This window comes from Mobula hypostoma, chromosome 6 (genome assembly GCF_963921235.1).
Source record: "Mobula hypostoma chromosome 6, sMobHyp1.1, whole genome shotgun sequence".
Taxonomy (NCBI): Eukaryota; Metazoa; Chordata; class Chondrichthyes; order Myliobatiformes; family Myliobatidae; genus Mobula; species Mobula hypostoma.
In genome coordinates this window covers 49,802,414-49,815,121 of record NC_086102.1, presented here as the reverse complement: position 1 = coordinate 49,815,121, position 12,708 = coordinate 49,802,414, and the positions used below count along the sequence as shown (strand labels likewise).

General features: G+C 40.5%; 1 protein-coding gene across 1 annotated transcript in view; it reads left to right on the top strand.

The window, feature by feature from the left end:
* The first annotated feature begins 770 nt into the window (after nucleotides 1-770).
* atp6ap2 (ATPase H+ transporting accessory protein 2) overlaps nucleotides 771-12,708 on the top strand; it is a 57,592-nt gene continuing 45,654 nt past the window's right edge. The window contains exons 1-3 of the mRNA XM_063050818.1: nucleotides 771-980; nucleotides 6,058-6,185; nucleotides 7,802-7,930. Of these exons, the coding sequence (XP_062906888.1) occupies nucleotides 902-980; nucleotides 6,058-6,185; nucleotides 7,802-7,930 (336 nt within the window). The 5' untranslated portion in view covers nucleotides 771-901. The remainder of the gene's footprint in view (nucleotides 981-6,057; nucleotides 6,186-7,801; nucleotides 7,931-12,708) is intronic.

The following is a 12,708-nucleotide window of genomic DNA, read 5'->3' as shown; positions in this document are numbered from 1 at the left end:
TCCGGTTTGGTGCTCGTATTCAGCTCGGTCAAGATTTCCCCTTCCCTTGGGTTCTTTTAGAGTTGGATTTTCAAGTCGTTCTCCCGTTTTCTTTTACTTGTTTAAAGTTGTAGCTGATTCTCATCTTTTAATAAGAAAACACAACAGTAAAATGAACGAGGTAAATTCCACGAGTCCGGCAGCAGCGCTTTGCCGCTACTTGCTGCGGCCGCCGACCAGCCCGTTTCGCTGGCCCGGTTCAGCGGGCACCACCCGGGAAGTTTCGCTGCGCCGAGCCGAGAGGAACTGAGCCAAGCGAGCCTGACGTCACACCTCATCAAACGGCACAAAGCTCCCAGGGATAATTACGGAAATCTCAAATGCGAGCTTGTGTTGGCCGGGGTGGCGGGAGAGAGAGAGAGAGGGGGGAATTCTTGGTTTCGTTCTTTGTTTATTCCGTGCTGGAATCTATTTATTTATTTATTTATTTATTTATTCTGTCGTTGGTGCAGGTTTTACACCGCCGCTCCACACGCCATCTCCGGAGTCGCGAGCCTCCGAACCATTCTCGCTGATCGCGAGCAAAACGATCTCGAGCTCCACAATTGGCCACGCGCCAAGGAAGGAAGCGAGGGACGCCAATGCCATTCCTGATTGGCTTAAATTCGGACCTACCCTCCCTCCTCTCGGTTTTGAATGGCTCCTTCAGTCGTCGATTAAATTATCTGTCCTTCCCTTCTGCGCTTTCTTTTTCTTCGAATTGGTTTAATTGCTGTCAATCATAGGCCAATTCTGATCACGAGCCAGTGTATGATGCGACGCTGGAAAGATCACCAGCCTGAAGAAGAGGCGCCTTTCCTCCCATCACCACCATTCTCCGTCTCTTTCGTACGTCCTGTCCAGAAGGCAGTGCGGTGGTAAGATGGCGCTCGGCTCTGTGGCTTTCGGAGGTGGTGCCGGGCTTTCCCAGCTGTTCCTCATCGCTATAGCCCTTACTACGGGTAAGAATATTGAACGGTCACCTTTTTTTTTGCCAAATCCCTTTACCTGTTAAGACTTTGGTAATCATCCTTTCATTTGAGAATAGTTGTCTTCAATTATCTGCATAATATGTTCAGTAATTAGATAAACCACGGGAAGATTACTATGTGGAAAAGCATTCTTGTACACTCATGCATTTGTAGGTTTGTAGGATTAAATTCAAGAGTTATATTAGTGATTTCAAAATTTCGGTCGAGAATGTGATTGCTTAAGAGATGGAAAAATCATGTGATTTGAAAAAAATTTCAGTTCCTTCTTATATACTAGATTAAACTGGATTTTTTAAACTGCAGTGTTATTCAACTGAAAAATATAGTGGTTGTGAGGGGACAAGTGACTCCTGTGGTTTTCGTTTCGTTTAGAAGGTATCAAGAACCAAATGGGAGTGAAGTTTAAACAATATTCGTAAATTAATGTACTGTTAAATTTAGACGACTAAAAGTAGATGTATTCACTAGATTTGATTTCAACAGAGAAAATGGGAAGTTCAGTGGTGTCTTTTAAAATTCCCAAGATTAAAGGTGCTGATGGCTGATGTAAGAATGCAGGTTAAGAAAGGAAGAGGAGACAAAACTGGAACCATTTGGATTTTAGAGACACTTGGGAAGTCATTATGTTCTAGTCCGCAAAGTAGACAAGAAAATCTGTCATCTTTGCCTGAAGGACTTTAGTGAGCCAATAGGTATTTGTAGCAATGTAATTTTGATAGCTAAAATTATAGTTTAAATTCTAATTTATTAAATCACTTTAAATTTTCTGGCTGCTGGCATCATCATTGTTATCTGCCATGTCTCTGGGTGCTGTAGTAGAATTTAAATATCAGTAGTCCCTGCCTCTGAATGCTAGCCCAGTAGCAAGATCATTATTCTACCATATCACTTGTGACTACATTTCAAAAGTAGTTAATTGGGCATACGATGCATTGAGGCTCTGAAGATTTGTTTCATAACTAAGTTAAAATTTTATTTGTCACAAAATGCTGGTTTTAACTTGTTTTCACTTGCTGGAATATGCTGTATGTTATGGCAATAATCCAATTTAAAAGTCACCTTGATAGTTTCTACTTTTGCATCTTTAATAACTGGGTGAAATATAATAAATTTAAAAATGCATTCATTTTGAATTAACCATTACTTTCGGTAGTTTTTGCATGATTATAGTTAAAATATAAACTTTGTCTCAGGGAGTAATAGTATCTGCAGCTATGAACATTTATGGTTTCATATTGGTACATTTTGTATTCTAGTGCATTACAGGATTGGTTAAGCATGGAGAATTTGAGATTTAATTAAGATTCTATTTGAAAAACTAATTGTCAGTGAGTTGATGTATTCTACTTTTGAAATCTAGTTACAAACAGTTGAGGTCACTGTAGATTTGTTTGCAGTGCAATCTAATCTGATCAATGTGGACTAAGAAACCTCACTTCAGATTTGTTAGATTCAAAAATTCCCTGCATTGTCTCATACAGTTGTAAAATCCACAAAAATACTGAAATTTCAGCCTTTTAAGAGTACAGTATTATTCCAGTACTGTTTCTGTTCTATTCAAATAGTGTATCCAGCTTATTGGACTATATGAAAGTTGTTCTTTTTCTCAACATGGATGAAATGAAATGGCATACCTTTGTAAATTCTGACAATATACCAGCTATATTCAATGGTAATGGACAGCATTGGTGTCAGTAGTCAATCTTAATAAATGTATATTTTACATCAGCTTTTCATACCAGCAATTACAATAGTCGCTCTTCCATAACTCTTGTTTTAGTTAAAAATGGTTACCAATTGGCACATGAAATCGCAGAAAAGATAAATGAATGTATGATCAGGTTTTTTTTTGTAATCGATGCAGCAGAGAGGGCCTCAAGATGGCTATGGCTCAAAAGAGGGGAGCCATGGAGTCATAAGTAGCTGGCCATCTGGACACAAGCTGGGGTCTCATCAGCCCCGCCTGAGTCACCTGGAGGAGGTTGTATGATGTTGAAAGACCCGAAACACCGGATGATTCCAGGAACATCACTGAAGATGTGTCCAGAAGCATCAGTAGATGTGTGTACACAGCTCTTTCTATATCACTTTGAAACAGAATTCACCAGGCACTGGACTGTTCATACAGAATACCAGAAAGATCCTGGCCCTCTGTTTAAAATAGTATTTCATGCCCTGGTTCTTAAGGTTGTCATTACTGGGGGGAAAGTGGGGATCAGCTCCTGTGGCCTATTAAATGCTCCCAATGGCGTGTGTCTCAAAAAGTCACTGGCAATTGTTCAGCTTCTGGCCTCCACATGTGGCTTAGCTACGAAGCCTGGCGGAACCATTTCTACTGATGGGAGAAGGAGCAAAGGTGGGTTACTGGCTGGTGCCTTAAAACCAGATGCTTCTGGAGCTTGTCATGGTTGGAGGCTCATTTAGGAGAAGGAAAACTCTGATCTCAAATCTCTGCTGCCTTGTAGCTATAACCACTCATGGGGCAGGCTTCAGGAGTTACCCCTGAGGAGAAAGCAGGAGTTGACTGGCAATTCCTGCGATGCCCCTTGTGCCAAACCATATCTGCATCTTTTTTTCCTTTGGATTCATCAGCTGCGGGAAGAGGGTGAGCCTGGTGCATGGGCAACAACTTGGTCTCCATATTGTATTGTCCTGGCTTGTGTATTATGTAGACAGCTATAATGGAATGCTCACAGTTAGTTATGACCAATGGAGGGCCCAGCTGGTCATGATTTGCAGATTGGATAACAATGCCATGAAACCTAACTACTGTCTATCAGTATTGCATATATAATCAAACCTATTATTTGAGAGAAGGTGTTTCCACATGAGCTACTTTGCTTCACAGAAAGTGAAGCAAAATACTTTGGGAAGTGACACAAGGCCAGTCAAAAATTGGCTTTTTCTTGAAGCTTTTACATGCATTACCAGCTGCATGTAAAAGTGACATGGCTGCACAGCTTAGATCCGATATGTTGGTTGCAAGATCACTTGGCTCTGTCCACTGAGTGCTTTTTAGTATGAATGTAGTTCTGATTTGTTTTTACCATTACTTTTCCTCCTTGAATGTTTAATTCTGGATCCAGATTCACAAGAGGTGTTTTGTTTATCATGCAGAAGACTGCAAGGTAAGTACCATGAGGTCAAAATCATAAAGTCATCCCACCTGCCTTGCCAGACATCCACCCACTCAAGCAGCAGACATAATAGAAAGAAAGGGATCTACTGTTGTTTTTTTTTGACATTCTTCCCAGCTCATGGCCAGAGATAATAATAAAGTTGACCCAATTGGTTTGTAGATTAAGATCAATTAACTTTGCCCTAATTGGGAACTGAAACTGGAGATTCACTATCATGAGAAAATCTGCAGATGCTGGAGATCCAAAGCAACACAGAGAATGCTGGAGGAGCTCAGCAGGCCAGGAAACATCTTTGGAAAAGAGGAAACCATCAGTATTTCAGGCCAAGACCATTCTTCAGGACTGTAAAGGAAGGGGAGAAGTCAAAGTAAGAAGGTGGGGGAAAGGGAGGAAGAAGTGTAAGGTGGTAGGTGATAGGTGAAACTGGGGGAGGGGTGAAGTAAAGACCTGGGAAGTTGATTGGTGAAAGTAAAAGGGGCTGGAAGAGAGGGAATCTGATAGGAAAGGGTAGAAGACCTTGGAGCAAAGGGAAGGGGCAGGAGTACCAGAAGGATGTGATGGACAGGTAAGGAGATAAGGTGAGAGAGGGAAATGGGAATGTTGAGAGGGGGAGGTGGTTATCATAGGCTGACATGTCAGAATGGGAATGAGAAGTAGAATTGAAATGAAAAGGATGGCCTTCAGGAGATCCCACTTCTGGTGGACGGAGCTTAGGTGCTCAATGAAGCAGTCTCCCAATCTACGTCAGGCGTCAGGTCTCAGCAACATCCAGGAGGCTGCACTGGATACAGTAGATAAACCCAAAAGAGGTGAAATGTTGACACAAGGAAATCTGCAGATGTTGGAATTTCAAGCAACACACATAAAGGTTGCTGGTGAACGCAGCAGGCCAGGCAGCATCTCTAGGAAGAGGTACAGTCGACATTTCGGGCCAAGACCCTTCGTCAGGACTAACTGAAGGAAGAGCTAGAAAGAGATTTGAGAGGGGGAGGGGGAGAGGGAGATCCAAAATGATAGGAGAAGACAAGAGGGGGAGGGGTGGAGCCAAGAGCTGGACAGTTGATTGGCAAAAGGGATATGAGAGGATCATGGGACTGGAGGCCTAGGGAGAAAGAACAGCGGGGGGGGGGACCAGAGGATGGGCAAGGGGTATAGTGAGGGGGACAGGGAGAAAAAGGAGAGAGAAAGAAAAAGAATGTGTGCATATAAATGAATAACAGATGGGGTACGAGGGGGAGGTGGGGCATTAGTGGAAGTTTGAGAAGTCAGTGTTCGTGCCATCGGGTTGGAGGCTACCCAGAGGGAATAAAAGGTGTTGTTCCTCCAACCTGAGTGTGGCTTCATCTTTACAGTAGAGGAGGCCGTGGATAGACATATCAGAATGGGAAGTGGAATTAAAATATAGCCCCTCCCCCTCCCACTTTCAAATCTCTTACTAGCTCTTCTTTCAGTTAGTCCTGAGGAAGGGTCTCTGCCCGAAACATCGACTGTACCTCTTCCTAGAGATGCTGCCTGGCCTGCTGCATTCACCAGCAACTTGGAGGTGAAATGTTGCTTCACCTGGAAGGACTCTTCGGGGCCCTGAATGTTAGTGATGGAGGAGGTGTACGGGCAGATGTGACACTTGTTCTGCTTGCAAAGTGGAGCTTTCTGGTCACTAATGCATATATAGAAACTGGAGCCTTTTGGTCAAGAGCATAGCTCTTGGTCCACATTGATTATGATTTTAAAGACCTCGTGCATTTATTCTGCTCATTTTGTAGCCAAATTATCTCAGTAGAACATTCTTTTTCAGTCTTATCTTCTAAAAGATGATTTCGTATTCTAATTTAATTTGAAAGCTTTCAATGAACTTCTAAAATTCTTTCTCATTTTCTTCTTTGTTCTTTCCCACATCTATTTTACAGGAGTGTTTAGTGATGAATTCAGCATATTGAGGGCTTCGCAGTCTGTCCACTTCCAAAATGCAGGGCCTCTGCCCGGAGTCCGTATTCCAGATGTTGTGTCTTTGTCGATGGGATTTTCAGTCGAAGAGGTAAATGATACTTTTTGTTTATGTGTTCGTGTGAAATTTGATTTATCTTTACCAAAATGCTAGGAATTAACTATGCTTAGTATGTTAAATTTATGCAATGAAACTAGATTTGTTTTTGACCTATAAATATCTACTCCAAAGAAATCACATTCTAAATTATGATTTAACTCTTAGTACATTCATGAATTGAAGTAGTAATTGGCCCATCAAACATGAAGTAGGAAAGTTACTTATGATTTTTTTTTTCTCTGTATTTCTAATAACTGCATGCTCTTAGGCTATATACCATGGAAGGTTTAAACAAGGTAAATGTGATGAATGACTAGTGCCCTTCACCTTTTGCTATCCACAAAAAATCTGGGCCAGAAATGTGCTCTGCTGAAGCTCTTTTATAGTGACACTGTGCAATATGCACCAAGAGAGAAACCTGGGAAGCTGTAAATTTGATTGCACTGTAAATTAGCATGTTTCTCTCGTGCATATGCTTGCACAAGAGTGAAATTATACAAATGCTGTAAATTCAAACCTGGGGCATAAAATGCTGGAAATACTGAGTGGATGATGTAGCTCCAGGAGAGGGAAATGGCTCTACAAGGAAATTGACCTGAAATATTATCATATCATATTTCTTCACAGATACTGCTTTTCTGTTTTTATTCAGTGATCGGCAGATTTTCATTCTTGGTGGAGCTAATTGTTACTTCGTGGCTCAGAATATTTGAGAAAGCACAAGGCACCCACAAATTAATTTGATAATTTGGTATATGGATGGTCCACGAATTCACCTTTTCCTGACCTTTTTTTTTCCATCCACTGAACATCACACTCTATTCGCAATCAACTACATGGAGCACAGGCTATTTGTGGAATCAAAACATCATACTATTATATATCCAATGTTGAAACAATAGGACAGATCTGTAATCATTGTGAGTATGGAGAATTTGTTGGTATTTCCATGAATCTGGTTGCTCACTGATGTTAGGAAAGTGATGTAAAGCTGACTGGAATTGCTACAGTACATTCAGAAAAACTACACATAGACTGGACCAATGTTCAGAATGTCAGATTCACCGAGCGGATATCTAAAAATAGATTGGTCCAGTAACTTGATACAAGAAAACAGGACCTGACGTTGATTTCATTTGCTCTTTTTAAAAAAAAAGTATTATTACTGTAAATCCACATCATAAGATGTTTGGATCTCATTTCACTGTTTTCATCCTTTCTCCCAATCCATCACAGTAAGCATTTGTTTTCTCAATTATTATCTTTGTCTATTTTTCTTCTGTGGGCAGAGGTGGGGGAGGGATAGGCTATGGGGGGCAGGGTGAAATAGCAAGCAAGCAGTAGTATTAGAAAAGCAAATTAATAAAATGCTAATTCTTTGTGAAGTTCTTGTGTGACTTGAGTCATAGGAAGGCTGGTTATAGTTTTCATTTGTATGGCCATCTTTTGGATTATGCACTGGTTTTTATGCAAATATAGGCACCATGGAACAGTGGGAAGAAAATTAAGATTGTTTCTACTTTAAATGTACAACACTATATGGAAAAAAACAATCTTCAGATTTGTCTGGGTACACCAAAAAAACTACTTTGCTTTTTTTTGGAAAGGATCTTCCATGGTCTGGACTTGCTGTTGGGAGCTTGTTTCACCGGCCACGTGCCAACTTTTTGGTAATTGTGAGGGGCATCGAACGGCTGGTTTTGCCTAAGAGTGGACTTTCGTACATTGTTGAAAATGTAAGTAGTTCTTTCAGAAGTTTGTGTAATGTGTGATGGAGATATTGCTTTGTTATAAATTGAATCCTAGCAGTATACCCATGTTTAACTTCAGAAACTGTTGAACTCAAAACATTGAACGGATCTCAAAATACAAACTTTTAGAAAAGTAACACATGAAAAAAACATAAGTATTATAACTTCTATTGACTGTAAATGTACAATTGTTACTATGATGGATACTTTGAGTACAGTTAACTAATTTGCATTGTGTTTAAATATATCTCACTTTAAATGGGAAAGTCAATTGAATTCTGCTTGTATGCTTCCCAGTTTAGTTAGTGGTTGAGTCTGCTCTAGAATCAAGCAAAGGAAATGTTAGGTTTTGTAAGTTGGCTAAACAAGGCTTACTGCATCTGGATTGGGAGAATTTAATTTCTCATTGCCCTATAATTTCATGTGGCTAAAGAACTTTCTGAAAATTGCACACCATTTCTCTTGTAAGATACTAATCTCCAAAGGGCTTGCACAGATCCTTCAGAGCCATTGAGGTAATTTGTACTCCAATACCCAAAGCACTACCCAACTACGAGTGAAAAATAGTGGTGGTCTCCCTGCTGTTTGTCGCATTGAAAAAAAATCATCAGGGTCCTTGGCCATCTCCCCATGGTTAATGATCTGCTTTTCCGATCACAGATCAATTTTATCCATTCGGACTTGATCTTCACTGCGCAAGTCAGAAAAATGTAGGAAACCACACCAGCCACTATTTGCATGGCCTTTATGATCTCTCTAAAGCCTTAGACTTTTCCTTTGGAGAGACTTTTAAGCAGTGTTGATAAGTATCACTACCTGCAGGAATTTATCTCTATTTTGCATAGACTGTGATGGAAATCAAATCTTAACCAGTGGATCTTCAACATGTCCAGTCTCAGTACAGAATGTAGTTGAACTTTTGTGCCAATATATTTTCCTTGTACTTTGCTCTAATTGTCCTATTGGAATGGAACTTCAGCCTATTTCACCTCCTTTCTATCTCCAAGGTCATCCCAACCTTGACTGAACTGCACCAGATCATCTGATGTTTACGAGTCGATCGGTCTTGCACTTAACATTAATAAAACAAATGACTTCTATTAACCTGCCCCTGCAAACAACACTGCCCTTTGATAAGTAAGGTACACAGTGAGATTCTGGAAAACACAGACGCCTACCTATATTTCATGAAGAGTTTCTGACATTCACCATCATCTTTAGTACACTAGCACAATCTTTGACTGTCTAAGGAAGGGGGTGTTAGATGATTAAGATCTTCAACCTGGCCTTAAGCCTGCTGGGAGTGGTGTTTCTTGCTCTCTTGTAAATAAACCAACAAATGTCCTCTCCAGGCCACATCAACATTTAGGTCCTAATTACACTCAATCAGCTTCATTGACAAAGCAGTGTTGTTTTGTATGTTTGACACCAAACTCCAGAAATAAACATTTTATTCAAAAAAAGTCAAGAAGAGTTTATCAGGTGGATAGGGAAAATATTTAAGGATATCCTCACAACCTTGCCTGAAAAGTGTAACAACACCACTGATTTCAGTGGTTACAAGTTAGTGCAGAAGCATTTGCAATAGTATTGACGGCCCCTCTTTGGTCTTCAATGATGCAGCCTGGTGTAAACGTAAGAATGAACCTCCTGAATTAAACATCCACCTGCTCCACCCGTAGCAGAACCTGCAGATCACCCGTTGAAATTACCGATCAACTTGTACCTACAGAAGTGGAATAGCAGCAAGACATAATTGAAACTGTCTAAGCAAAAAGAGACATTAAGCCATGTCATCCATACTGTCTGGTATGAGAAATCTGTCAAAGCAATTTTTCTTACTAAAATTTATTTGTAGTCATTTGTCTTTTGGCTTACTCCCAACTATTTTTAAAATTGTAAACAATTCTATAACTGTTAAATTGCTTTTCGCTAATTTCTATTTGTTTTGTAGTCCTGGTAGGCCAAATTAATTTAAAGTAATATTCCAAATTTAACATTGGAAGTAAGCTGGTAAAATAATTACAGTAATGTAACTTGAACATGCAGTTATATACTATGTATAATTTTTAAGCAGAGTTATAGGAAGTTAATTAGAGATTGATATGCTGATAAAACTCATTCACTTTTTAAATCGTGCATAATGTAAAGTCAAAAATTACATACGAGGATGCAGCAGAGAAAATTTTCATTTTGTGCTAATGTTTATTGCCTCCAAGTCTCTTTCCATAATCAATTAAAAGCACATCTCTACATTTTCTTACTTTCCAACACCCAACCCTTGTGATCTATCTTGATTACTACAAATTTTAGAAATTTTATGAAAATGGTTGTATTGGAAAGTTTACTGCAATCTATGAACACTGAGACATGCTTTACTGGCTCCCTGATTGAAAATGTAAAATGCATTACAACCACAGTATTGACATGATAGACTGTACACGGAAAACTTAAATTTTTTTTATCAAAGATGATGTTCAAGGTGGGACACAAAGATGCAATATGCTTAATGTCTATATAAGCTATTAAATTTTAATTTGTAGATCTTAATCCAATTATGTCAGACTTTGCCTGAAGTGACATTTTGGTTCCAACTTTTCACGCCATACTGTATAAATTCTGCAACAATTCTACATAGCATCATATTTTAAAAATTATACAATTTGTTGTTTAAAAGTTTAAAAAAAAAATCAAATTAATTCATTTAACACACACAAAATGCTGGTGGAACGCAGCAGGCCAGGCAGTATCTATAGGAAGAGGTACAGTCAACGTTTCAGGGCGAGACCCTTTGTCAGGACTGTACCTCTTCCTATAGATGCTACCTGACCTGCTGCGTTCCACCAGCATTTTGTGTGTGTGTTGCTTGAATTTCCAGCATCTGCAGATTTCCTCGTGTTTGCGAAATTAATGCACTTCTCCATTGCTTTTCCATTGTTCTATTTTATATAGAGCATTATTTTATGATTTGTATTGTTATCTTGCCACCTATAATCATTTCAAATAGTCTCTAAAGTAGTAGCCTTGATCATAAAGTTTTTAAAACTCAATATTTTGATTTAGATTTTATGAAAATGTGTTGGTTTTCCTTGACTGATAATTGAGCTTTAAGATGGTAGCTAAGTCAAACTTTATACACAGTTGGTGGTTTTGTGTGCAATATACGGTTGCAAAGAAACTTCCTGAAGAACTGAACTCTGCCTGTGAAGCCTGTGAAATGGATGTTGATCGTTAAGATGGCGACAGAACATTAACCACATCCAAACTATTTTGAGGCGTGCAGCAGGATAAAGTTAACTGCCAATGCTTCTATATTTGTGGTGTATTAATTTTATAACAACTGCACAAAGAAACTACTCTACAATGATGTTTCTGATGTAGAATTAATGTTTTGTTATGCAGTCCATCTTTGACCAGAGTTTTATTATAATGCAATATTACAAACAATTTGAAGCAAAATTTGTGTTGAATAGTCCAACTATTCTGAGAAACAGGTGGAGAATAAAGGGACTATTTTTGAAACTGGAGCCAGAGATGGCTTTGCTCTACATATGTTTTGATTAAGGATGAATGCAGACACAAGAAAAAGCAGCAAGAAATAGCCAAATGGCTCTTCAAGCCTATCCCACATTCAATATGGTCATTCAAAGACCTGACTCTTGTGCGAGTTGCAATCCTGAATTCTACAAACTTTCTTTCAATAATTTATCTATTTAAATGCTTGCAGCCTTGACAATCCTCTGAGGTATAAAATTCCAAATATTTAGCATCCTTCGTGAGAAGTTCCCCTTGTCCTCACCTACCACCCCACCAGCCTCCGGATCCAGCACGTTATCCTCCGCAACTTCTGCCACCTTCAACAGGACCCCACCACTAAGCACATCTTTCCCTCTCCACTTTCCGCAGGGATCGGTCCCTCCGCGACTCCCTGGTCCACACGTCCCTCCCCATGGATCTCCCACCTGGCACTTATCCCTGTAAGCGCAAGTGCTACACCTGCCCCTACACCTCCTCTCTTGCCACCATTCAGGGCCCCAGTCCTTCCAAGTGAGGCAACACTTCACTTGTGAGCCTGTTGGGGTCATCTATTGCATCCGGTGCTCCTGGTGCGGCCACCTCTACATTGGTGAAACCCGACGCAGATTGGGGGACCGCTTCGTCGAGCACCTCCGCTCCGTCTGCCAAAACAGACAGGATCTCCCAGTAGCCACCCACTTCAACTCTGCTTCCCACTCCCATTCCGATATGTCCATACATGGCCTCCTCTACTGCCATGATGAGGCTAAACTCAGGTTGGAGGAGCAACACCTCATATACTGTCTAGATAGTCTCCAGCCCCTTGGGGTATGAACATAGAATTCTCCAACTTCCGGTAATTCCCTCCCCCTCCCTTCCTCTGTCCCTATGTCACTCTGCCCCCTCCCCCAGCTGCCTACCACCTCCCTCATGGTTCCGCCTCCTTCTACTACTATTTCCCCTATTCTTTCTTTTCCTTTCCTGCCTATCACCTCCCTGCCTCCCCTCCCCCATCCCTTTATCTTTCCCCTTACTGGTTTTTCACTTGGAACCTACCAGCTTTCTCCTTCCCACCCTCCCCCCATCTTCTTTATAGGGCCTCTGCCCTTCCTTCTACAGTCCTGACGAAGGTTTCCGGCCTGAAGCGTTGACCAATCTTTTCCATGGATGCTGCCCGACCTGCTGAGTTCCTCCAGTGTGTTGTGAGTGTTAGTGAGAAGTTAGTTTCGTTCCCCTTGAGGAACAGA